We start from the raw sequence: 25,593 nt of genomic DNA, 5'->3' as shown, positions 1-25,593 counted from the left end.
TAACAGCCATCACAAAACACCACCCATTAAACCCATCACACCAGAGCACCTGCATCACCAAACACGAAACAGCACCTTCAAACTAAATTGTTCCCATCCGCCTCCAAACACGACCATAAAAACCATCAAACCACCAAACACAAAACACGTTCGCCATTGTTGTTCCCACCATATGCAGCTCATGGAAATCTTGGTGCAGTAGCAATATGCCACTATCGCAACCCTCCTTTCACCTCAAAGGCTCACACGTTCCTCTCTCCCTCAGATTTGCAACCCCAATGTCATCGCGCATCTCCACCAAAGTATTAAGACAATAAATCTCAATTAAGACAATAAATCTATATCAATGTATCAGTTTATTTATATTTTAAAAAACAGTACTTAGAGAACATTTATTAAAAAAATTAAACTTCTTTACCCCACTCCCTCTAAATCTCAATTCCCAAATATATCCTTCACATTATGAAGGCATAGGTATAGATAAGACCAGCCAAACCACCACCAATAAGAGTGCCAACCCAATAAATCCAGTTGTCATGAAAGTCACCACTAACAACAGCAGGGCCAAAGGAGCGTGCAGGGTTCATGGACCCGCCAGAGAATGGCCCTGCTGCTAAGATGTTGGCGCCAACAATGAAACCAATGGCAATGGGTGCAATTGTGCCCAACGAACCCTTCTTAGGGTCTGCTGTTGTGGCATACACTGTGTACACTAATCCAAATGTGATTATGATCTCTGTAACTACTCCTTCACCAGCTCCAATTCCCGCAGCAACACTGTGGATAGGAGTATCCTGCACACACCAAATCATTAATTAATTGCCAATTAACAGAAAAAAAACCAGTGACAAACTTGAGGAGTAAGGATGTTTTAAGTTTGAACTTACATAGCCAGTGACAAACTTGAGGAGTAAGGATGCCACTATGGAGCCGAGAAGCTGTGCAATCCAGTAGAAGAGACCAGTGAGGATGGTGATGTGGCCCCCAAGAGCCAACCCAAAGGTCACAGCAGGGTTCACATGGCCACCAGAAATGTTGGCTCCAACAGAAACAGCAACGAAGAGAGCAAAACCATGGCAAATAGCAACTGCTACCAACCCAGTTGGATCAAGAGCTGCATCTGATGTCAACTTAGCTGCAAAAAGAATTATAACAAGTCAGACTCATGTTCAAATTAAGTAAACACAACATTTTTAAAATATTTGGTTTGCAAACTTCTGCATGTATGTACATCATTCAGAAAACTTTGTAACAAGGATCCTCACACTTTTCTTTTACTATTACTTTTCGTTTGCTTGAATTAAAAAAAATGTTGTGCATGTGCTACTTGCATTAATGTAACTCTAGTAATAAAGAAGTGGCATTGACAAGTACAAGTCTGAGGTCAAACAGAAAAAAACTAACTAACCATAGGCTATGGCTGAACCAACACCGGCAAAAACAAAGAGAAGGGTTGAGATGAACTCAGCAATGTAGGCCTTGATGGAGGCAAAACTAACAGAATCATTGAAGTTTCCGAATGCTATGCCAGCCATCTTCAGAAGTTTCTTTGAGAATCTCAAAGCTGGAGGAGGAGAAGATAAGATAAGGAAGTGTTGGGGGACTTAGAAATATAGCACAAAAGGCTTCTATAGGGAGCTATATAAATAGTAGAAAATTATCAAGGACAGTATCAAGGCTTATTAAATAAGTTTAGGACTCTAATTTTGATTGGTTGGGTTGCTTTTTATATTCGATTTTATTTTATTGATGATTAATATTTGGTGTTTGATTTGGTTGATCATTTTTAATAAAATCTTATCTGATTGATAAAATTTAAACTTAAAACCTTTATTTAAATTATTTAAATCTAATTTCACTTAAATCACCATAACGTTGATGGCTAAATTATTTTGTTGTTATTATTATTATTAAGAAAAAGTTACTTTAAGATTTTTTGGTATAGAATAAGAATATCTTCTGCTAGCAGCAACAGTTGAGGCAATTATGTTAAAGAATAAAATGTTTTTATGTAAAACAAATAAATTAGGATATGTTGACATCAGTCAGGTAAGCTGGTCTGCTTCTTGTCCTAATGGGCCTGCTGCTGATGTTGTAATTCTCCTCTTGGGCTGATGTGTTGTTGGTATCATTAGTAATGCTTGTATTACTAACATCTTTAACTACTTATGCTTATTTCTGTTAATTTAAAGTATCCTAAAGAACTGTCAGTGGTGTGGTATGGTTAGCAGATAATGATATTCTTTAGGTGTGCAATCAGAGGTTCGATTTCTAAGTCACTAGAAGAACATTTATTAGAAATAGTTAAACCTTAAATAAATATCTGTAGCTTCACCATTCATCTCCAGCTCAGGTCCTTCCTTCACCTTAGGTAGCAATAGTAAAACATTGGGTTCTCTTGGTGCTTTATCTGCTTGACCTGCTAGCAGTCCATGTTTAACTGTGTCAATGTCAAATTCAATGCCTGCACCCAATCCTTGGGGGCAAACTCAGACCGCAAACAATAGTACATCTGTTGCCGAGGTTACAACTACCAATGTTTCTGCATTATAGTTATGATTAGGAATTAGGATGCTTCAAATTTGATGACAAAGCTCAATGAAAATACCAGTTCACTATGGACAATGTGTAGATATCCAGTGTGCCAAGATTCATGGGCTGGGTGGAGATTCAGCTCTCTGGGATATCAGCATCATCTGGTGTTGATGATGGAGAAATGGGCACCTTGCTTCCCCATCCTTTTTCTGTTGAAGTGGAGATTCACTTGCTCATTTCCCTTATTAGTGCCATATATATGAATATGACCTTACAACTTTCTGGTTCTACCTAGAGAGATGTCTTGTAAATTGTAATTGCAACTTGAACTATTCGCATGAACAATAAATTAACCAATTCAATCAATTTGTCTTTGAACTCTTGAAACATCAACTTCAAAGGCTGAAAATCCATGTAACTTGAACATAAAAAGCCTCCCTCTAAATAAGCTTCTATGCCCCCCACTATGTTCATGCAATTTGTCTTTGCAGCTCTTTGTCCTGTTTGATAATTCTCATCTTCCAATCCAATTTTTGGTCTTGTTTCAGAAACAACTTGGTTATCTTCAATTCCACAAGCATTTACAGCAGATGAATCCTTAAAGTTGACATCTTCTTCTTCAGTCATATTTCCCGAAGAGATTAAAGATCCAGCATTCATATTTCCAGAACTTTCTTCTTCAAATTTTCTAACTATTTTGTTATTTTTAATAATGAAAGTTGTAGCTGAAACATCACACGAATTAGTTAAACTCATGGCAATCCTCCTTTTCAGCCACTGTTTGTCTTTAACAGTGGTTTCCCGACCAAATGTTACCTTAAATAGTTCATGCAGTTCTCTGATTGATAGCTTGTCCAAGCATATTTCTCCATCTGACATTGAAAGATCAAGCTTTAAATTGGAATAGACAGCAGAAGCAGATGATCCACTCTCTATTACTCCTTCTGAAGGTCTGGAACACTGATCAATACTCCCAGATTGATTACTATGAGTATAATTTAAACTTGATGCTATAGAAGGAATTTCCTGGCAGGGAGTTTCAGATTGAACCTTCCCATCCATGACTGGAAATTTATCAGCTGAACACTGGCTGTCTATATTTACATGAGAATGAGCAGGTGATCCACATGATATGCGTTGTTTCTCCTCTTTGACCTTTTGCAAAATCTGTTGAATGTATTACAAGAAATTTTAGAGGTAGGAAACAATATACTAAAAATACCAGGATATTCACACATGCAAGCAAAGCCCCCAAAACTATGTGGCAATGACCCAAGGGGGAAAAAGACCACAAGATGTGATTATGAAAATATGGGGTAATTAATCACTTTCCAGATAAAAACCACATACAATATCGTAAAGGATAAAAAAACCCATGGTCAAAGACTCATACGGAAAGTTAAATCCAAACAAGAACATATATTCATACTCATGATCAGGAAAGAAGCAATGCACGATGACACCTATATTAACTTTCTTCTTGTGTCAAAGAATGAAATGTAGCAAAACTTGCAATATACATATGTAAATCCAAGCATAAATATATGCTATAGTTCTGCCAAACTAAAGTATCATCAATTATTCAATGCAACAATTCTTAATTGGATAAACCTGAGTCAGTTGTTAATATGTAGAAATTTATTTAAGCTATCTGTTACTACATTACGCATACAAGGCAAACTAGTAATTTTCTTTTCTTGTCAGATAAAAGAAGAAATTTTATTAATCAATAATGAGGAAAATTACATCGGGAGAAAGCACACATTGGCTGTGCATGATTCATACATGGGAAATTGAATCTAGGAAGTAATCTTTTCTGAATCAAAATACATATGTCTTAACTATAAAATATATAATAGGATCTCCTGAGAATACATCTCAGACCCACATCTAATCTAAAGAAAGGGAAAATGTAATTATAACAGGAAAAAGCATGCTGCAACGACTACATAAAATGTTTTAAACTCAATTAAGTAACTAATATGGCCATCACTTCCTCTCTAATATGCTACCAACTTTTTCCAACTGTTCAAATAGAATCACAATAGATCAAAGTAGAGTTTGAGAGTTTTTTTTTCTTCTAATTCTGAAATCAATATACAGAGGAAAGGAACGAGAAAAAATAAAAGAGATCTGATTACCTGTAATTTGCTCACCATTTCATCGTCCACACCCATCATGTGAGTCAGAGACACAAAGAGACTAAATTCCTAAGATTAGATGTCATAGAAGGAACATGGCTTCCATAGACTGTTGTGTGTAGTGTTAAACTGCATCCTTTTCATAATGAATTCCGCTTTACTCACATTTGCATGACTTTACAACAGACACATTATGATTAACAATTAAGTCGTTAATCAGATTAGAGAAGCCCCGACACCTAACACTTGTACTACTGCTATGTAAGAACAATCATACAGGTCATGTTTGTCGCCAGTTTCATCATCCACCACCCTTTTCTTCTCTGTCTTCTCACGTTTATTGTTGTTAAACCCATATTTATGCTTTCTTCCCTTCATGTCTTGTTTCATCACAACTTTAGCCGAATCTCCAATCTTTAGCACAGTTGAATCTCCTGTCTTATTCTCCAATGACACACTTTGATGGCCTGTATCTCTTTTCTTCATATGTTCTAGTGCTTCAGCTTTATAATGCATAAAGCAATCTGAATTTTCCAGTGATCACCAAAGGCTTCTGCATCAACATTGACACTCTCCACCCTCTTTGGTTTATGCTTTTGTGCTGCATTCCGTGCTTCCTCCTTATAAATCTCAGATTTATTAGAGGTTGGACTAGAACGATCAGCACCAATCTGTGCTTCTTCCTCGTCTACCAGCTCAATATCTTTCCTTTCAACTTTTGTTTTGTAAATTACAGTGTAGTTTACAAAGCAAAGGTGAAACGAAAGATATTGAGCTGGTAGAGGAGGAAGAGGCACAGATTGGTGCTGATTCTTCTAGTGCAACCTCTAATAAATCTGAGAATTATAAGGAGGAAGCACGAAATGTAGCACAGAAGCATAAACCAAAGAGGGTCGAGAGTGTCAATGCTGATGCAGAAGCCTTTGGTGAACACTGGAAAGTTCAGATTGCTCTATGCATTTTGAAGCTAAAGCACTAGAACATATGAAGAAAAGAGATACATGCCATCAAAGTGTGTCATTGGAGAATAAGACAGGAGATTCAACTGTGCTAAAGATAGGAAATTCAGCTAAAGTTGTGATAAAACAAGACATGAAGGGAAGAAGGCATAAATATGGGTTTAACAACAAGAGAAGGTAAGGGTGGTGGATGATGAAACTAGCGACAAACATCAGCTGGATGAAGTCCTAAGGATGCCATGTACATGTGTATTTTTGAAGATATAGTATTTATATTCCATCACGCATCCATTGACTGCTGATTACATGTAATAGACTTTTTTTAACATGCTTGCCCCAAATCACAATTAAAAAGCACAACTAAATCACTTATGACTTATCCTTTTTTGATTAATCCTATTTTGTATGTTGTTGTATGTTATTGTATAAAAGATCATGGGTTTTCCACCTACCTCCCCTCCTTCTCCTCCTTCGGACGCATCGGCTTCGCCGTCTGCCGTGAAGCGGACACGCAAAGCCTCACGTCTACGATCGTTGTCCACTAAACCACTTGGTGCTGAGAGACCAGTGGTCCATGTTGATCCTGCTACTGGGAAGGCTGACGGTCCCCACAGGAAGAAATTAAGAACATATTTGGGGATTGTGGCGCGTGATAAGGTGGACGTCACCTACGAGAACTGGAAGGAAGTCCCTACTGCTCAGAAGGACCTGATTTGGGAGGATATTCAGGTATTTTTCTTTTCTTATTTGATTTTGTTTAATTAATAGCCAAAAAATACATTATTGTAACAAATAAACTTTATTTGATGTTGTCAGGCAGAATTTGATATCCCAGAGGCTTCTGACAGTAGGATGAAAAGGAAGTTACTTTAGACCGTGGGGGAGAGATGGAGGCAGTTTAAATCAGACCTCACGAGGAAATGGGCCCTTGCAGCCAATCAGGACAGTGTCGAGGACACTGTCTATGAGAAATACGGCATCAGCAAGGAAAAGTGGGCCCAGTTTTGCCAGACTTGCAAAGACCCTTCTTGCCATTTAACTTGTTTTTCAAAAAACATGATATTGTTATACTTCATTCTACCAATTTCAAACATTATTATTTAATTTTTTCAGGATGCGAGCAAGAAGGCACAGGCCATCCAGAAGCAGAATACTGCCCCCCACGTTTTGTCTCAGGGGGGTTATGACTATTTGGAGCAGAAGCTCCTGGCTGAGAAGACGAAGAAGAAGCTGGAGGAAGTTGCACCGTCAGGAAGTGTTGATGGCATCATCGACCCTCCATCCCCAGTCAGACGCCACGTGAAGTGGAAGATGGCCCGCACGAAGAAAACAGGGGAGATGACGACTGAGGCCGCAAAGGAAATTGCTGAGAAGATTGTAAGTCATTTTCAACTAACCATTACAATTATATTTCAATATTTTGTGAATGCCATGTACCACTGTGTGTTTTCTGTGCAGGATTCCTTTGAGGAGCAAGCCACACAGGGATCCTTCGTCCCTCATGGATGTCAGGATGTTCTCGCCACTGCTATTGGACGTCCAGAGCACCCTGGACGTGTCCGTGCTGCTGGAGCCGGTGTCACCATCAAGCAATACTTTGGATCGGCTCCACGGACGTCCAGAAGCTCTTCCTCCCTGCCTTCTGAACAATTGCAACAACTGACCCAGCAAATCAAGGACCAGCTAGAGGAGTCCATCACAAAAAGAGTGACGCGGCAGGTCATGGCATCCTTCAGCCAGATGCAGTCCCAGCTTCAGTCATAGATGCAATCTCAGGGACTTGCAGTGCCTCCTGACCCTCTGGTTGGTCCCTCCGGTCCTCGAGTGAGCACAAAGGGGAGTTGTGTTGATCCCTCAGGAAATGATCCTGAGACGGGTGACTCTGATAGGTGCGGCTTGAACATAGAAGCAGATCCTGCCCGCCTGGTTGCCATGGGGAGAGTTTATGAGGGATCCACTGTTGTTCATAACACTCCTTTGTTGCCTGGCCAAGTAAAGGTGAGTGTGGAGGAGGTTACAGATGCAGATGCTCCAGTTCCTGTACCCACTGATGAGGTTTCCTTAGTGGGGCAGGCACTTCACACCTTCCTTGCTTGGCCGACACATCTGGTCAAGTCTTTATCACAGCAGGTACTTATTGTCCTTACTATATGTTTCTTCTTTTTGTTGGATCGAGTGGCCTCAGAATAATTAAGAAGGGGGGGGGGGGGGGGTTGAATTAATTATTCCTAAAAGTTTACCAATTAAAAAATTACTCTTTTAAGGCTTTTAACTTATGTTGTTAAGAGAATATGGAGTAGAAGAGAAACTTAACAGAAAGTAAAAGCGGAAATTAAATGCACAGCGGAAAGTAAAAGAGTAGGGAAGAAGAAATCAAACACACAAGAATTTTTATACTGGTTCAGCATAAACCCGTGCCTACCTCCAGTCCCCAAGCGACCTGCGGTCCTTGAAATTTCTTTCAACCTTGTAAAAATCCTTTTACAAGCAAAGATCCACAAGGGATGTACCCTCCCTTGTTCTCTTTGAACCTAGTGGATGTACCCTCCACTAGAACTGATCCACAAGAGATGTACCCTCTCTTGTTTTCAGTCAAACCCAAGTAGATGTACCCCCTACTTGTACCACAAAGAATGTACCCTCCATTGTGTTAAGACAAAGATCTCAGGCTGTTACACCTTTGATACTTTGTGAATGGGGATACAAAATAATTCTCAGGCAGTTAAACCTTTGAACGCTTTTGTATTAGGGAATGGGAAGAATCAAAAGAATTCTCAGACTGTGTCGTGTTGAATTCTTTGACAAGGGAGAAGGGGAGACACAAAATAATTCAGGCGGTTAGTCCTTCCTTCTTTTGGAAAAGAGAGAAGAGAGACACAAAAAGAATTCAGGCGGTTAGTCCTTGGCGAATTCTTTTTGGCAAAGGGAGAAGAGAATGAAAAGGATGAATAACACAAGTTTTCAAGGTTTGGAAAACCAGAAAACTTCATAAAGCTTTGGGTACAAAGAAGAAGAAGAAGTTCAAAGAGATTCAAGGCTTGTAAAGGATTGTTTGAATGAATTGAAAAAGTATTCAAGATTGGAATGATTGATTCAAAATGCAAAACAAAGCCTTGCTTTTATAGACTCTTTATGTCTGGTCAAGAAGACCATTCAGAAGAGTTATAACTTTTAGAAAAACTTAAAACCCATTTGAAAAAGTCAAAACCTTTTTGAAGAGTTACATCTTTAGATTTTTCAGAAACAAACACTGGTAATCGATTACCAAATATGTGTAATCGATTACACAAAGCTTTTGAATGAAACAATGTGACTTTTCACATTTAAATTTGAATTTCAACGTTCAAGAACACTGGTAATCGATTATCAAAACATTGTAATCGATTATAGCCTTTTGAAAATATTTGGAACGTTGTAAATTCAGTTTGAAAACATTTTCAAACTTATTTTGCTACTGGTAGTCGATTACAACAATATGGTAATCGATTACCAGAGAGTAAAAACTCTTTGGTAAAGGTTTTGTCAAAAACTCATGTGCTATTCAAAGTTTTGAAAAAAAACTTTTTAATACTTATCTTGATTGAGTCTTTTCTTCATTCTTGAATCTTGAGTCTTGAATCTTGATCTTGATTCTTGAGATCTTGAATCTTGAATATTGAATCTTGTTTGTAGGCTTTCTTCTTGATTCTTGAACTCTTGACTTGTTCTTGATTCTCTTGAGATGGATGTTCTTTGATTCACTTGAGATGGATGTTCTTTGATTCAGTTGAGCTTTTTGTTCATCACTTTTGTCATCATTTTTTGTTGTCATCATTGTTATCATCAAAACACCTTTGAATCATTGTTGATTCATCATGAAGCTTTGCTTCCACAATCTCCCCCTTTTTGATGATGACAACTTCTGAAATCAAGAAACACATGCACACTTTTTCCTAGTCGATCACTCTTATAAATGCTCCCCCTTTGTTTTTGAATTTATGTTTATCTTAAAAATAAGTTGATTACTTATGTGTATTCTTGATTTAATCTCATTTCTCTCCCCCTTTGGCATCAACAAAAAGCCAAAGTGCGTATCAAATAAATTTAATTTAACCATCCATACAATGTTCATAAAAAATATTAACCAAATCATGAAGCAAGAAGCAAGAACCATGAAACCATGAAGCAAACAACCATGCATAGATAAATTATAAACTCCACATAGTCAAATAACATACTTAATAATTGTTCAAACATACCATGAAAATAGGGAAATAGTAAATTGTTCAAATAGTATAATAATATAGCCAAAATACAAGGCTGAAAATCAAAGTACTAATATTAAAATATAAGTCTAAGATGATGGTGGCGGCGGTGGTGGAAGATCAAAGCTTGATCGGATGTAAGATACATCTTCTTCAACCTTAGTCATTCTTGACTCCATTTCATTGAAGCGCATATCCACTTGCAGTTCCAAAGTATCAAACCTCTCACCAACAAAGGTTTGAAGACCATCAAACCTTTCCAAATTCTTCAAAAGAAGAGATGAATCTTCTCCCTCATGTCCTTCTTCATCAATATTTCTAGAACCCTTCTTTACCCATGATCCATCATGCTCCTTAATATAACCAAAGGATGCTATGACTGAAGCGCCTATAAGGAATGATCTCTTGATTGGAACATAAGGTTCAGAATCAAGAGGGATGTTGAAATGTTGAAGGAAGAGGGTAACAAGGTGAGGATAAGGCAATGGGGCATTCAATCGCAATGCCTTATGCATGCGATATCTAACAAGATGTGACCAATCAATTTGTAAACCTTTATGAAAGGCCCACATGAAAATGAGATCTTCTTCAGAAACTTGGGCAAGGTTTGAAGATCTAGGAAGCAAAATGCGAACTATAAGGTAATGGAGGATGCGGCTTTCAAAAGCCAATGAACCGGCAAGAAGTCTTCCGGTCATATCCGCTTGGTTGGTGCAAACCAACCGGCGGGCATCATGCATAGAGAAATCAAATTTCCATTCATCAATCAGTGCACCCTCAAAAGGCACACCTTCACTAGGCAATTTTGTTAAATCATAGAATAGGGATTGGTCAATGACCATCTTAATCCCATAGATTTCAGACATTAGAACATCTTCATGAATTTCTAAATTTGAATAAAAAGCTTTAACTAACTCAGAATAGACAGGTAATTTCAGAGACATGAATGGAATAAGATTGGAGTTTTCAAATGCTTGGAAGCATTCAAAATTCTCATTAGAGAAGAACTCCATATCTATGAATTTTGGGTCTGCAATGGAACGAGAGGAAAAGAGGTTTGTGTACTGTGTACGCTGTTCCTCTGATGAGAATAATGACCCAGAGGGAATGGAGGGAGGAATTGGAGCTTCGTGTGACCCAGAATGCCGCTGACTACGACTCGAAGTTCCTTTGCGCTTTTTCGATGGTTCTGCCATTTGAAGAGTTTTTTCGGGATTTCAATCGGTTCAAATGAAAGAGATTGAAAAAATATGAAGTTTGGGCTTTGTGGGGAGTGATTTGAATAAGAATTGAGTGAGATATGGCTGGAAGAAAAATTGGGGGCGAGGGTTTTCGAGAGAATGAAAGGTTGCAAGTTTCAGAATTTGAAATTTGAATATATAGGTGCAGGGATGCGTCATAATCGATTACACAAATATAGTAATCGATTACCAGAGAGCAACTTTGCCAAAAATAACTGCTTGTAATCGATTACACTATTATGGTAATTGATTACCAGTGGTTATTTTAGTCAGAAAACAAAAATAGAAGGCTTTTTAGGAGAGAAGAAGTTTTGAAAACTATTTTTGAAAATACTATATTTGAAAATACTTTATGACTAATTTTCAATCATGTAATTTACATATCATGTCATGCAAAAATATTCAAAACATGAAGATAATCAATTTTATCAAGAACAATTACAACACAAGTATGAAGAATATGATTTTACTTGAATAAATGAATGAATATTTCATGCAAATAGAATGAAATCAATCAGGCAAATATACTCATGATTTCAATCAATCAAAAGACAAACAAATAAAGAACTGTTAGTCATCATAGTTAAATTATTTGAATGAAAATTTCAACTTTAAGAGAAATTTTAATAAGATAATGATTTTGATATTACCTTCTTCAGGATTGAAGTGTCTATATCTTCAAAGATGAGAATCATTCTTTTTCTCCTTGTTTTTCATCATTGAGAGATGTTCTCGTCACTTTCATAATCTTTGGTTAAAAGATTAATCTCCTTTTCTGAACCATCGGATGAATCATTGTCATCCATGCAATGTATGCTTTCTTAGTTCTTCTTTCGTCAAATCTTTTCTTTTCACTTTTCTCCGACCATTCTTCATTTGACGGACAGTTTGCCTTGATGTGACCAATTTGGTTGCATTTGTAACACCTAAGGACTTGAGAATCCTCTTGTGATTTTCTTCCATTAATGAAATTCTGACGCCTATCAATTTTCCTTTTCTTGATGTATTTCTGAAACTTCTTAACAAAGAAGGAAACATCTTCATCATCTGAATCTTCTTCTTCGTTTTCTTCTTGTATGGAAGATGAGGCTTTAAGGGCTATGCTTCTCTTATTTTTGTCATTTTCTTCATTCTGATTGAGGCGTTGAAGTTCCATCTCGTGTTCCTGCAATTTACCAAATAAAGTGGCAAGAGACATGGAAGAGAGATCTTTGCTTTTAGAAATAGCAGTTACCTTGGGCTGCCATTCCCTACTTAAACTTCTTAAGACTTTATTAATTAAATCCTCATTAGGAAAAACTTTTCCTAATGATGCAAGATGGTTTACAATATGTGTAAACCCTTTTTGTAAACTCTGAACGTTTTCATTTGGATTCATCCTAAATAACTCATATTCATGGGTAAGGGTATTTATTCTAGACCTTTTTACATCTGTGGTTCCTTCATGGGTTAACTGGAGAGTATCCCACATATCCTTGGCATTAGTACAATTTGATACTCTAAAGTACTCATCTATCCCTAGGGCTGAAGTGATGATACTTTTGGCTTTGAGATCGTACTGGATTTTTCTCCTATCTTCTTCTGTCCACTGATCTCTAGGTTTTTGGGTTGAAGTACTTGTGCTTACATCTACTATTGTGGGTATATGTGGTCCTAATTCTATTGCTTCCCATATATTTAGATCTATGGCTTCAATGAATATTTGCATGCGGGTTTTCCAATAATGGTAACCCTCACCATTGAAAATGGGTGGTCTGTGAATAGAATTTCCTTCAGGAAACAAAGGATTTGAGGAGGCCATCCTACAAGAAACCTGCTCTGATACCACTTGTTGGATCGAGTGGCCTCAGAATAATTAAGAAGGGGGGGTTGAATTAATTATTCCTAAAAGTTTACCAATTAAAAAATTACGCTTTTAAGGCTTTTAACTTATGTTGTTAAGAGAATATGGAGTAGAAGAGAAACTTAACAGAAAGTAAAAGCGGAAATTAAATGCACAGTGGAAAGTAAAAGAGTAGGGAAGAAGAAAACAAACACACAAGAATTTTTATACTGGTTCAGCACAAACCCGTGCCTACCTCCAGTCCCCAAGCGACCTGCGGTCCTTGAAATTTCTTTCAACCTTGTAAAAATCCTTTTACAAGCAAAGATCCACAAGGGATGTACCCTCCCTTGTTCTCTTTGAACCTAGTGGATGTATCCTCCACTAGAACTGATCCACAAGAGATGTACCCTCTCTTGTTCTCAGTCAAACCCAAGTAGATGTACCCTCTACTTGTACCACAAAGAATGTACCCTCCAATGTGTTAAGACAAAGATCTCAGGTTGTTACACCTTTGATACTTTGTGAATGGGGATACAAAAGAATTCTCAGGCGGTTAAACCTTTGAACGCTTTTGTATTAGGGAATGGGAAGAATCAAAAGAATTCTCAGACTGTGTCGTGTTGAATTCTTTGACAAGGGAGAAGGGAGACACAAAATAATTCAGGCGGTTAGTCCTTCCTTCTTTTGGAAAAGAGAGAAGAGAGACACAAAAAGAATTCAGGCGGTTAGTCCTTGGCGAATTCTTTTTGGCAAAGGGAGAAGAGAATGAAAAGGATGAATAGCACAAGTTTTCAAGGTTTGGAAAACCAGAAAACTTCATAAAGCTTTGGGTACAAAGAAGAAGAAGAAGTTCAAAGAGATTCAAGGCTTGTAAAGGATTGTTTGAATGAATTGAAAAAGTATTCAAGATTGGAATGATTGATTCAAAATGCAAAACAAAGCCTTGCTTTTATAGACTCTTTATGTCTGGTCAAGAAGACCATTCAGAAGAGTTATAACTTTTAGAAAAACTTAAAACCCATTTGAAAAAGTCAAAACCTTTTTGAAGAGTTACATCTTTAGATTTTTCAGAAACAAACACTGGTAATCGATTACCAAATATGTGTAATCGATTACACAAAGCTTTTGAATGAAACAATGTGACTTTTCACATTTAAATTTGAATTTCAACGTTCAAGAACACTGGTAATCGATTACCAAAACATTGTAATCGATTACAGCCTTTTGAAAATATTTGGAACGTTGTAAATTCAGTTTGAAAACATTTTCAAACTTATTTTGCTACTGGTAATCGATTACAACAATATGGTAATCGATTACCAGAGAGTAAAAACTCTTTGGTAAAGGTTTTGTCAAAAACTCATGTGCTATTCAAAGTTTTGAAAAAAAAAATTTAATACTTATCTTGATTGAGTCTTTTCTTCATTCTTGAATCTTGAGTCTTGAATCTTGATCTTGATTCTTGAATCTTGAGTCTTGAATGTTGATCTTGATTCTTGAGATCTTGAATCTTGAATCTTGAATCTTGTTTGTAGGCTTTCTTCTTGATTCTTGAACTCTTGACTTGTTCTTGATTCTCTTGAGATGGATGTTCTTTGATTCACTTGAGATGGATGTTCTTTGATTCACTTGAGCTTTTTGTTCATCACTTTTGTCATCATCTTTTGTTGTTATCATTGTTATCATCAAAACACCTTTGAATCATTGTTGATTCATCATGAAGCTTTGCTTCCACACTTTTTAAATTAATTCATTAAGTGTGCCTCAAATTAGGCTATTTAACTTTGTTTCATGAACAGGTAGCTGTGTCTCCGACAAAACCACCTCCAAAGCCCAATCTGGAGGTCGATGATCCGCTTTATCTGATGACATTGACCATCCCAGAGCTTTTCTTGAGGCCTTATCAGGTTAGATGGGATGCCACCATGTTCAGGGTCTTTAATCCAGATTTCCCCCTCTACATAAAGCATGAAGACCTCTCTGAAATCGCACACGGTGGTCAATGTCTCAGCATATCAATGTTACAGTTGTGGATTCTGTAAGTCATTTTATATTACTTTTAATTACCTAAGTTATTGCTTTCAATTCATACATATTTAACTTTGACTTAACATTAACAGGCATCTCACTTAAACATGTATGCGAGCGGGGAATTCTGGTATCTATGGATTCCTCGAGCCACAGTCCATTAAGAGGTCTGGGCAATCACAGTTTGAGTCTGAAAGTTACATAAAGAGTTGGATGCAGAGTTCAAAACGCGATGTCTATCTTGGAGCCTACCAAAATGGGTAAGTCACAAAATAACTGAATTTAATTAATGTTTACTAATGTACTAACCCATATTAATCTCCACTGTAGCGGACACTGGCAGATGGTGGTCATCCTGCCCAAGGAACACCTAGTTGTCTAGTTTTGTTCATTGCATAACAGGCCAGACAACTACTTTAAGGGGATTATTAATAGGTTAGTGTTCTTTTCAATACATTTGCATTGAAATATCTCAACGTACAACACCAGTTTTTAATTGTTACTCATCTGGAACAGTGCTTTAAAAGGTCTTGATGATGCTCCACAGCCTAAATCAAAGGCTCCTGCTAGGTGGATTGTCGTCAAGGTACGTCATTTACATAAAACTTCCACTTATATATATTTCTTTATGTGTTTGTACACTAGTTGTTTAATTAATATCCAAATTTCATTATGTATTTAGTGTAATAGACAAAAAAGAAGTACTGAGTGCGGCTACTATGTGATGCATTGGATGTCCACCATCATTTTAGGAACTTTTAGGAATAATTGGGAAGCGGTAAGTTTATTTCAAACAAAATCGATTTATTTATAATTTGTATTACATTATTAACTTATTATGATTTATTTCATCATGCAGTATTTTAACGATCCTAGACCATTGGAGTCAGAGAGATTAAAGGCATTGCGGATCCAGTGGGCACAGTTTTATCTCCGAGTTATAGATCAGGCCTAGGATTTAGGGACATTATCTTTAGCTTTAATTTACTTTGCGTTAACATTTTTGACATTTTCTATGTAATATGAACATTGAATTCATTTGATGATTGTTCTTTATGATAAATCAATAATTTGATGTTTATTATCATTAAAACTGCTTGAAAGCAGAATAAAATGTTTATTTGCTGTAAATTGGGCTTGAAATTGCATTTGAAAGGTACAATTTTGGGTTTACTGTAAAAACAGAAAGTATATATAAAAAATACTTGAAAACAACATTGGTTATTAACAAAAACCGATGTCAATATGGTAAACAACATCGGTTATTTACAAAAAATGATGTCGACATGAACCTTAACATCAGTCATACACAAAACCGATGTTAACTTTTGTACATTAACATCGGTTATTCCTACATAACTGATGTTACTGTTTCTATATTAACATCGGTTATTTATATATAACCGATGTTAATGTACATATGTTAACATCGGCTATCTATACATAACCGATGTTAATGTACAAATGTTAACATCGGTTATCTATAAATAACCGATGTTAAAGTTGTACATTAACATCGGTTTTCTGTGAATAGCCGATGTTATATACAAAGACGTACAACAAATAAGTATATGCATCATCAACGTTGACATCGGTTTTCTACTGAAACCGATGTTAATATATTAAATTAACATCGGTTCTTACAGAGAACCAATGTTAATATTTAACATTAACATCGGTTTTACTACAAAACCGATGTCAGCTTTCGTCATGCATACACTTTTTTTGTTGTAGTTCTTTGTATTTAACATCGGTTATTTATAAAACCGATGTTAATGATGATACATTCAACATCGTCACTTTCAACATCAGTTTTAGAGCCGATGTAGAATGCCCTAAATAATTGATGTTGAAAGTGTAATTTCTAATAGTGTCTTTTAGTCTTTTTTTCTTAATTAGCCCTTCTTTCCTCAATTCGCTTGCTTTCCTGGGCTTAATTTTACTCACAAGGCTAGTGTTTCTCTCATTCTCATAAGTGTCTCGGTAAAAGTATTTGAATTATAACAACTAAATAGTAAAATTCTCAACTTTGCACATCATCTCAGTCAATGCTATCATGCATGCTCAATGTGGTTCACTAAGGACTTTATTAGCCTTGTAACATGATTGGGCTAACAAAGAAATCATGGTTTTTCTAGGAATCAAAGCTTAGGATCTGGGAGAGCATTCATTCCCCCAAAGTATGTATAAACCACAACTTAGAATTTCTCACAACACCAACCTTATTGCTTTGCTACTCTTTTCAGCACCTTTATTTTTCTTTGACGATGGTTTACCCCAACTTTTATTCTTTAAATCTTCTCTTTCTTTTTCTTTTCTTTTCTTTTTTTCTTTTGCAAATGTAAAAACATTCAGACTAAGCTAGTGTAATACCATATTTTGTAACTCAATTTAACTTGTTTTGTATATTTATTTTCCTGAAATAGAAAATCACCCAAAAACATTCCCCCAAATTTGGGGCAAATTTGTCTGGATCCATGAGTACTCTCCTACAACCTAAAAAAAGGTAGTTAGTAAATATCACTTTTTGGGTTTGGGTTCCAATAACAATTTTTTTTTTTACATTAGGCTTAGAAAGGGTGCAAGGGATGCATTCATTCACACGATGGCTTTTTGGCTAAGTAGTTGAAATAAAATAACAAACAAGGCCTTGATTATCTACACATCATACATGCATTTCAAGCAATCCAAGAATCTTGCAAAATCAGGAAATTAAAACCAGTTGTTCTCTCATAGTTGAAAGTCTGCACAACTTACCGGTTTTCATTGAAGTATTCAGGTTCTCATTCCATGTTTTTCTGTCAGAAATACTAACATTTTCACTCTTGTATTGTTAGTTCACACTCCATCATTTACACTGGTGCTTACTTGCACGAGAATCAACAATTCACAAAAATATCCATTAGTACGCAGTTCTTCTCACTCAAAATGTGTTGCAACCAATCAATAACTTTCTACTTCTCTATCAGAATTAAAATTAAATGACTAAATTTAAACTACTGAAATTAAACTGCCGAAATTAAACTGTCATAAATGCAAGAAATTAAAATAAAAATAAAATAAGTGAAAACAAAACAAAATAAATGAACACAAATAAAGAAATTTAAAGAAAAATCTTGATCAAAATGGGCCTCAATCCTGTGTGGGCCTTGGATCCCAAGCTTCTTGTACAGCAGTGATGTCCGCAACATAATCATCATCAGCTCCAGTCTCCTTGGCATCATCATTACTAGTACCAAAGGTATCAACCCCCCTACAGAAGGAAGCTGGACTCCTGACCAAGCAACTTGTACAGGCATTTGGTCGCTTCTTATCACTTCACTCATGCAAGACATTCCTACAGTTTTCTTAACCTCTTGGAGCTAAGGCAAGCACGCGTTATTATTGAAATAAATTGAACACAACTATCCTAAGAAAAAAAAAACACACAATGCAATTAAAAAAAGGATAAAGTAAGAAGTCCTGGATTGCCTCCTAGTAAGCACTTTTTTAATATCATTAGCTTGACGGGTCAGATGCCTTCAAGGTGGCATGAATGTCACTGAGAACATATCTTCCTTGCATTTTCGCTTCTTAGCTAGAGATTCCATGAAAGTCATGTATCTCGGAAATGCCTTGGATACCATTGCAAGAAAAGTGTTGGTGTTCAAGTGATGTGATCCTTACTAGGAGCAGATCGCTTGTTACAGGTTATAGAGTTTTGGATGACGCCACTTCCAGAGAGGGAAGATAAGTCAGGGTAGATGCCACAGGGATTACCTTGATAAGTCCGAGATTGGTTTAGTGAGGAACCCAGAGAGAAGTTCTCACGAAATTTTATCAAATGCCAAAAGTCATTCTATTGAAAATGAAATTAATACATATAGTATATTTGAACAAGAAAATAGAAATAGACATGGAACTTCAAATCAGTTTGGGCCAAAATGACAACGAAAAAAAATAGAAATATAAAAAGAACATATTTGGCATGGGTCTTTAAATTAGTTTGGACCTTCAACAACAATCAAGATTATTGGTAGTGCCTCTAGGCCTTCATCATTCTCCACTTGGACCTTTTTAGTATGGTTGATACCATTTGTTGGAGGGTATCCACTGACTGTTTGGTCCTACTCCTGGTCATAGGTCCCTGCATTTGGGCAGTTTTAGGATTCTCATCATCAAGGAGAGAATGACACTTAAAGATTTATCGCATTCTCCATGTCTTTCTTCCTTGCCAATCAGTTGATGAGGAGGGGTATTGACTTGGAGAATACTTCCTTGTTGAATGTCTACCCGTGAGCATTTCTCCCATTGTTGTTGTGTTGTCTCCTTACTTTTTTCTTCGTCTTTTTCTCTTAAATCATGCTCTTCTACAAGACTTTTCTCATGAGCTTCAACCTCGACAAAGTTTTCTTCCCTTGTGACCAAGGGTAATTTAGCCACTTCTTTTGCTAGCTTAACAACTTGAATTTCCAAATTTTGAATTGCATGTTGAGTAGCTTCGGATGTTTCCATGAGTCGCATCAACAAATTATCAAGATTATAAATTATTTCTTCTTCATATTGATTGTAAGTTTGTAACTCTTGCTCCCAACAATTTTCAATGGAGTAACTCTTGCCAACCTGAATCTCCAGATTTTGAAATGAGTTTTGATAGGCTTTAAAGCTAGCTTGGGATGTTTCCATGAATTGTATAAACACATTCTCCATATTAGAAAGTCTTTTTTTCTTTATATTGATTGTAAGGGTGTAACTCTTGTCCCCACCAAGAATTTTCCATGGAGTAGAGATGACAATAATTATTGAAATGCTTTCCTCCGCAAAAATCACAATTTACCAATGGTGGGTGACTGGCCCTTAATCGTATGCTTTCAAGATGCTTAGTCCACCTCCTTATAATATCTTACGTGGATCAAGTTCTTCTGAGGTTCCACCCTACAAGCATAGACTCACAAGAAAAGCATACTTCTTCTCTTCTTCTTTTTTTATCATTTAAATTTGAAAAATTAAGGAAAAATAACAATTAAAAATAGAATATCCAAAATACTAAGTACAAAGAACAAAGTCCCCGACAACGACGCCAAAAACTTGTTGATGGATTGGCAAGTGCACCAATTCGTCCCAAGTAGTAAAGTTAAAACAGAAGTTTGAGTGTCGAATCCACAGAGACTTTCTTTATAATTAAGTAGATGAATATTTAATTAAGAAAAAGATTTGGAAAGGTTGTAGAAAATAGTAAATTAAATTGCTGAAAATTAAATCAAACAAGAAAAAGAATTAAACATGAATTTAAATTAATTAATTAAAGACAAAAAAGATGAGAAAATCCAATAATATTGTAGAAGAAAATTCAGAAGATGAGAATGTTGGAAACCTAGCTTACCAGAGCTACTTCTTAATGTAATGTTAATGATTTTTTTTCTATTTATAATTATTCCAATTTACACATTCATCTACTAATATACTCTAACTTTGGTTTCTCGCATGAAAGAGCCTAATTTATCTATTTTCTCTCCCAAATCCCTTTGCAGAGCTAAAATAGTAAATTGCATTAAGAATAGAAATGTATAACATGCTAAACAAATATCAACATATCCCTAGTGATGACTTTATTTAGATACCCTTTCTCAGTTCTATTAGAAAATAAAGTTTCCCAACGCTACGCCTAAAACTTACCTTGCAAATAGGTCATCAAGCCACAAGCAACAATTTTAAGCATAGAAAAAGATAATGCAAATGTAATATTCATAAATAGATAGGAAGAGAAATTACATCAAGAGGAGTTGGCTGCCAAGTTCCCAACTAAGGGGGTTTAGCCTCTCATTATCATGGAGACTTTACAATTGCAAGAGGGAAATATTTAGTAAAGGAGGAAAAGATAAGAAAGGGAAAGGAGGGAAGGAATGACTCCCATTGTTTGCTTCTCCTACTTCTAACCTTGGTTTGTGCTTTAAGAAAATGAAAATTTTCAGACTCACAAAAGTTGGTGTGATGTTGACTTTGTTAGAGATAAACTTGAAAGGAAAAGCACCAGTGGAAGTAGTCACTTCATTGGTGGAAATCTAGTAGCATGGATATGTAAGAAGCAAGGTTCAATTGCATTATCCAAGGGATTTCCTTTAAACTATTATTAAATGTATTTTTAGATATCTAATTGGTACTTCTAGCCTTGGTTTGTGCTTTAAGAAAATGAAAATTTTTAGACTCACAAGTTGGTGTGATATTGACTATGTTGGAGATAAACTTGAAAGGAAAAACACTAGTGGAAGTAGTCACTTCATTGGTGGAAATCTAGTAGCGTGGATATGTAAGAAGCAAGGTTCAACTGCATTATCCATAGTTGAATTAGAATACATATAGAGTTTATCTGCTAAACTCCTTTGGATAAAGAATTGACTTGAAGACTACAACATCTATGAAAGTAAAATTCCTATCTTTTGTGATAAAAAAGTTGCTATCAAACTTTCAAAAACCCCTACATTGCATTTAAGGACCAAACATATAGAAATTACACATCATTTTATACGTGATCATGTTTAGAAAGGGACCTATAGTTTGTATCCATTGATATATATTTACAAAACCCCTTAATGAGTAAAGGTTGATTCTAGTAAGAAGTCAACTCAGAATGGACTTTATACAAGAATGACTTAACATCTATATGTCAACCAAAGTTACTTAGTGTCCAAAGGACCCATCGTCCAATGACCCTAAGTTAAAGCGTATTCACCATCGTCCAATGTATGGATGTTACATGTTATTTGCATTGTGTTACTTAAGCAAAACACAACATTTTGAGTAAAACAACGTTACATTGCTTTTTCCTAAGTCACTGCTTGATTAACAAGCCTAATGATTGTTTTTCAAAAATCCCACACGAAACCTTAATTAGAAACTGCTCCAAAGTGAACTTTCCCTCTCTCATCAAACACTTTGCATTCCCTCATAAAGAACTTTCATCTCCAAAACCATTGTGTCCAAGGTTCTTGGAAAACAAGGACTCTCATCAAACACTTTGCATTCGTGGATAGCAATACCATTGTGTCCAAGGTTCTTGGAAAATAAGGACTCTGTCAATGGATACCATTGCCAAAGCCACATGGTGCATTCATGAAGGCAACCGTTACCACCAAGACTAGGAGAGTATCTAAAAGTCTCACGTCCCTAGGGCTCTCTATAGGGAAAACCATGCAAAGGTTGGTAACCAAAAGAAAGTGGTTTACCATCTTATGTGCGAAAGGTCTAGGATTTGGGTCAATATCATAAACAATATCATCTTGCACAAAATTGGCTCAAATATCTCTATTTCTGACATCCACAAGTTCATGCTATTCCACCTAATAGAGAATATTCCATTTGACCTACCACACACCATCTACATCAACATTATTCAAAACTTAAGGCATCTAGGAGGATCAAAATACATCTACTATGCTTCTTTGATAAACAAACTATTGTGAATCACGAAGTCTATCATGTGTTTAACAAGATGGATGAGGACTCCAAGCACAATATTATTGTCAAAGGCTATGTCATTGCAAATAGTAGCAGTTTAATACGGTAAATTTGAAGGCCATTAAACTAGAGCTGGAACTGGACCGAAGAAAAGCTCCTCAAGTGGACAAGGAAGCAATAAACAAAAAAAGATAGAAGAGGCTTGCAAGATTCAATGCTGATGAAGGCAAAGCTTTGAACACTTTTGGCATTGCCAACACGGTTTAAAAGATAATTCAAGAGCAAGAGAAAAGGAAGAAGACTAGAATACAAACAAAAAGAGAAGAAGAAAAAGAACTTATTGCAAAAGAAAGTAGAATCAAGTGGAAACATGAACAAGTAGGTGCGTCCACTACCCCTCATCCAGTCACTAAAATAGCCCATCCAATGATTGTTGCTCCCTAGAAGATTGCTGAAAAGAAATGAACAATCCAAAAGTTAAAGGACTTGAGTGAAACTGAAGATGATGATAATACTCCTCTAGTCCATTGGAAAAGGAAAGCTAATATTCAAAAGCAATCATCTCTTGCTCCTAAGAAGGCCAAAATAACCAAAGCAACATTTTCTGCCAAGGTACAAGCCATTCCTTCTTATGTACCTAAGAGATTAAAAACTAGCGCAACTAAGGAAAATCCAAAATACCCAAAAAGCAATGGACTCCACCATCTCCTCCTTCATCTTCAAGTTGTGACGGAACATCATCAAATGCACCAATCACTCCTCAGTGCCTTCGACCATCCTCCCCACCTCATCATCATCCACTTCCATCAACCATCAATTTGGAGAAGTTCAAAAACTAATCATAAGATGAAGGCACCCATGGCAGGTGAACCAAGATTTCCTTTGGCTTTCACTTCAGCAAATCCACAGAACATATGCAGGAAGTGTGAAGTCATTGAAGAGGTGTTCAAAGAGCCTGTCCTTAGAGAATCCACTTCTACATCTACACCTGAATGGGTGAGGTATGACTATCAGCATACATCATCAGAAGCCTATAAGGCTCTACCTATAGATGTTATAGTCTCTCTTGAGAATCCTTCATGGACATGACCAGTATATCCCAATCTAGTCCGGATGCAACCACATTAATTGGTCCCAGGTACACAAAAACGTGTGTGTCCATCTGCGGAGGAAACATTAGAAAAGGCAAGGAGGAAATTTTAGACTAACGCCCCAAATTCTATTCCACTTGACATATTCGATAAAACAAAGCTAGACCCCTCCTTGGAAATCCAAACTCTAAAGATCAAGTGGGAAAAGAATATTAGTATCTGGACGCCCCTATCGAACCTCTTACCAATAAATCCAGTTGATCTACACCCGATCCCTTCTAAACCCAGTTAGTAAAATATCACTTTTTGGGTTTGGGTTCCAATAAAACTTTTTTTTTACATTAGGTTCAAAAAGGATGCAAGGGGTGCATTCATTCACAGGATGCACAAATCAAAGAAACCAATAACGACTGATGAGATGATAGCTCTTATGCGTGATGAATATGTGTAGTCATTGCAAAAACTACTTGTTACTTTTTTATAATAAACTTGAAATTCATCATTGAAATTATGTTGTTACTTTTTTTTAAGATTCTCTACTTTAATTGTGTTAGGCCGAGAGGATTATGATGTTTACCCGAGCTTTATTTATCTACGTCTTTTTTTTTTTGTCTTCTTCAATCTAAATAAAGTTGGTTTCATTTAAGGATTAAATATTTTTTTAAATACCATTCTAGATAAATTATATTTAAGTACCCATAGTTGTACATCAATCATTAATTCATACTATTAAAATTCAACATGTTTTATTTATATAATTTATTTAGGTAAAAGAATTAGATCACTTAAAAATATATGCATTTTTGTTAAAAAATATATTTAATAAGTAAGAAAATTATTAAAAATATGATGTAAGAAAATTTAAAATTGTTCTTTCTTATTTCATTTACCATATTTGTTTCTTTATAAAGATGTTACATAATAGGTAAGATACTATACTATGTTTTTTTTTAATTTGTGTTTTTCCTAAAAATGCATACTCATAGTCCATACAAGTAACTATTTTAATATACATCTTCATATTTTATGAGTATTTAGATATTTATATTTAGATTTTTTTCTTAAATATTAGTTAAACAAACTTTTTTTTCATTTGATAGTTATAAATCATAACAAGGAATGTACTAAACTAAATTTAAATAAATATAAATCATATGATAGTGCATGCAATATTTTTTTAGCTATGTTGAGTTTCATTTAATAATTAATTATTTTTTAAAATAGTATTCTAGATAAATATTTTTTTTATAATTTAATATATATAAATCAGTAAAATAAAAAATTAAAACCAAAAAACCAGTTAACTTTTTAAAAAAAATATATGTGAGGAAAAACTACAAAAGCAATTTCAAAAATATAAAATTAAAAAAAAAATATAACTCATTTTAGAAAAAAATTATTTCTAAACTAAGTTTTTTAAAACAAAAAAAAAAACCTAATTGAAAAATCGGTTTGCCATGATAAAAAAAATTGGCTAGGAAGAATCGATTTCTCACTTTACAGAGTGTTTTGTATCATCCATGTATCTATCCTCCCATTTGTATTATTTGGATAAATTTTTATTTTATTTGTATTATTGGGGTAAAAAGTCTAACATGCCATTATCATGTTTTTTTAAATGGTAAATTTAACGTATTAACTGATTTATATATCAATAGCAATAATTATAAAAGGATATTTTAATAATACTAATAAGATAAATTAACTAATATACTAAAATGATATGAATAATATTTTATGTTATTTTTTAAAAACAAAAACGCTAAGTCTAATATATTTATTAATTAATGCATATCGGTATCATATATAAATAGTAAAATTATATAATAAATTATACATTAAAATTATATTAAATTTTTGAAACAGATATATATTAAATTCATGAATATATTATCTGAATATATAATAAATTATACATTAAAATTAAAAGTATTAAATAAATGAAGGATATAAATATTAATTATAACAAATATATAATTAAAATAAAACATGAATTTATATATATATATATATATATATATATATATATATATATATATATATATATATATATATATATATATATAATATGTGTAGGTGAAAAAGTGACATGTAT

General features: G+C 35.1%; 2 protein-coding genes across 2 annotated transcripts; both read right to left on the bottom strand.

The window, feature by feature from the left end:
- Positions 1-423: 423 nt before the first annotated feature.
- On the bottom strand, positions 424-1,570 carry LOC114399565 (aquaporin TIP2-1-like). The gene is made up of 3 exons (XM_028361765.1): positions 1,409-1,570; positions 888-1,135; positions 424-794 (listed from the first exon to the last, which is right to left on the bottom strand). The coding sequence occupies exons 1-3, from the start codon at positions 1,533-1,535 to the stop codon at positions 456-458; spliced, it is 714 nt and encodes a 237-aa protein (XP_028217566.1). The 5' UTR covers positions 1,536-1,570; the 3' UTR covers positions 424-455.
- Positions 1,571-2,826: 1,256 nt separating this feature from the next.
- Positions 2,827-4,712, bottom strand: LOC114398500. Its single transcript, XM_028360700.1, has 2 exons — positions 4,677-4,712; positions 2,827-3,702 (listed from the first exon to the last, which is right to left on the bottom strand). Exons 1-2 carry the CDS (start codon positions 4,710-4,712, stop codon positions 2,827-2,829), a joined length of 912 nt encoding a protein of 303 aa, XP_028216501.1.
- Between the last annotated feature and the right edge of the window lie 20,881 nt (positions 4,713-25,593).

This window comes from Glycine soja, chromosome 19 (assembly GCF_004193775.1).
Source record: "Glycine soja cultivar W05 chromosome 19, ASM419377v2, whole genome shotgun sequence".
NCBI classification, from domain to species: Eukaryota; Viridiplantae; Streptophyta; class Magnoliopsida; order Fabales; family Fabaceae; genus Glycine; species Glycine soja.
Note: the sequence above shows the minus strand (reverse complement) of the source record. Positions and strands in the feature narration are given on the sequence as shown.